Consider the following 2542-nt stretch of genomic DNA (forward strand, 5'->3'; position numbering starts at 1 on the left):
AACATATATATAACAATATATAACAACATGACAGACATCTTTGTCTTAAACTCACAGTGAGAAGTGTTGGAGCCAAGTAGTTTTACAAATGTATTTTAGTCATGTAGCAGGTTTCCATGTTGAAGAACCTCCATAAAGTTTCTCTCTGTTGTTGTGAATCTGATTGTGGTTTCTGCTGCTCTGTGTTACAGTGATACAGGGTCAGTATGGCTGGGGAGTGACTTACCCTCGAAAACACATCTGTGCCTCTAAAGGATCAACAGTGGAAATAGTCTGCATCTACAGATCCCCATCCAGGATAAAAGGCCGTGATACTACAGTTGAGAAAACCTTCTGGTTTACTAAATTTTGTAACGATGAACCTGTGGATCTGAGAGCAGACTCAGAGTATTCAGGTCGTGTGCAGCATCAATGTAAGAAGAACAGGTGCACTCTGAGAATCACAGACCTGAGAGAGAGCGACTCAGCTGAGTACAAGTTCGGGTTCATAACAAACCAACCAGGAGGGAAATATACTGATGATTCTGGAGTCACTTTGTCTGTCACAGGTAACATTTTTACTTGAATATTTTAATCTAAATTTTCATATGATAACTACTGGTTACAGATCGTGGGAAGATGATAACTCCCTCCTCAGTTCAAACATGGACTTTACTGAAGGTTGTGAATCCCTGATGTTCCTGGTTTAGGTTGGTGTTCAGACAGATGTGTGTGATGCCCCCGTCCACTTTCACATAAAAACAAGTGTGTAGCGTTGCCGTCTTTCCATCCTCTTTCTGCACAGAGACCACTTGTCATCACATGAATGAAATTTCACATTTAAGTCACATAATGGCACAAAAGACAGAAGACCACTACATTATGACTGCAAGCTCTAAATAGTAAAAGTATCATTGAGATTAGATTCACTTCTCCATATGTTGTTCCCTAGGAGCAAAAAATAACATCCATCCGTAGATACTGTGAATGTGTTTGGGTATTTACACCTGTGTATGAATTGAAGTTTTACTTCCTTCTTTGCAAAACCAGGTCTGCAGGTGCAGGTGATCAGGTTAAAAGCTCATGACTGGGTGGAACTGAAGTGTGGCAGCAGTTGTCGTCTACCCAAATATTCTTACATCTGGTACAAGAACGGACAGAAGAGTCGGACAGAAACACCTTCTTTTTCAGACTACTTTTATGCTGCAGACAGCTTTTCCTGTGCTCTGAAAGGACATGAGGATTCCTCTTCTCCTTCAGTGTGTGAGTTTACTTCAGTCTTCCACTTGCATAACACCATCTGGTGGCACATTCAACCTATTGCATTGTCCCATGACTACATGTTTACTCATTGTATATTTGCACCGTCTTACTGTGTTGAAGTCTATTGGACCTCAACTGTCAGTAACTCAACAACACAACCCTGTGTTTAACATGTAGGTGTTACAGGTGAGTTTAAAAAAGGTCTTATCTTTCAGGTGTCTCTGGTCGATCCTGCAACAGAGTGACTTACACTGACAGAAGAATCTGTGTCTCCAAAGGCTCATCAGTCGACATTTCTTGTACCTACAACAGTTATTTTGGTGTTGAATCAAAATTCTGGTTCAGTCCTGAACGTAATCGTAGTTGGCAGAATCCCTCAGAGCCTGAGGATCTTGGTAAAGACTCCCAGTATTCAGGTCGTGTTCAGGTTCTTGAAGCAGAGAGAGGACGCTCCACTCTGAGAATCACTGACCTGACAGAGAGAGAATCAGCTGATTATCGCTTCAAATTCAAAACGCAAAGCTTTGAATGGAGGAGCAGTTTACCTGGTACAACTCTGACTGTCACAGGTACAGATCAACACAAACTGACAAACACAGTGACACATTTTAAAATCTTTTTTGCATCACTTTCAAATAAGGTACCTTAAAGGGTTTTACTGGCTGTAATTCTTTATATATATGATTAAATGATCCTTTAGAAATGATTTGGAGATTAGTGGTAAACCATCAGTACAAAAAACCTTTGGGATTACCAGGCTTTGAAAAAGATGCTTTGGCTCGTTTCTTAGCTTTTTCTTTTTAGTTAGCTCTGTAAATAATCAGGAAATTTACTTCAATTGAATGTTGAACCACTTGTTTATCCTCCTCCACAATGACACTTGTCACTTGACGTGTGGTAAACATCAGCTCCTGGTATTTTTTCAACTTTAAAGTTCTTATAACTGAGCCATAGAGGATGTACAATGTATTTACAATATAAGAAGGTGCATTATTAGAAAGTGATACAAAAATACTTGATAACATGTTAAAACATAATAATCATGAAAATCAGATTTTATGACTATAATAACATTTGTATTAAAATCCATTTCCACTTTTGTTTGGGGTATTAATCATTCTTAGTTACTGATGTCTGTGTGTGTTTTGTATTTTTCAGCTGTTAACCAATAACATTGTGGGTTCTTCCTCCTGTGTCCAGCTCTGGAGGTGCAGGTGACCAGATTAATAACAGTCCATCAGTCTTATACCGAGGCAGAGCTGAAGTGTCTCAGCAGCTGCAGTCCAGCTGGTCGTCTTTC

General features: G+C 39.5%; 1 protein-coding gene across 1 annotated transcript in view; it reads left to right on the plus strand.

Annotated features, from left to right (window-relative positions):
* LOC111665623 (cell adhesion molecule CEACAM5-like) overlaps nt 1-2542 on the plus strand; it is a gene marked incomplete at its 3' end in the record, with an annotated part of 16788 nt that overhangs the window by 3142 nt on the left and 11104 nt on the right. Inside the window, exons 2-5 of the mRNA XM_087177804.1 lie at nt 192-548; nt 1030-1242; nt 1458-1811; nt 2443-2535. Of these exons, the coding sequence (XP_087033930.1) occupies nt 192-548; nt 1030-1242; nt 1458-1811; nt 2443-2535 (1017 nt within the window). The remainder of the gene's footprint in view (nt 1-191; nt 549-1029; nt 1243-1457; nt 1812-2442; nt 2536-2542) is intronic.

Source organism: Seriola lalandi, unplaced genomic scaffold (genome assembly GCF_002814215.2).
Source record: "Seriola lalandi dorsalis isolate HSWRI2012SDOR001 ecotype SW California unplaced genomic scaffold, Sedor1 jcf7180002054656, whole genome shotgun sequence".
Lineage (NCBI taxonomy): Eukaryota > Metazoa > Chordata > Actinopteri > Carangiformes > Carangidae > Seriola > Seriola lalandi.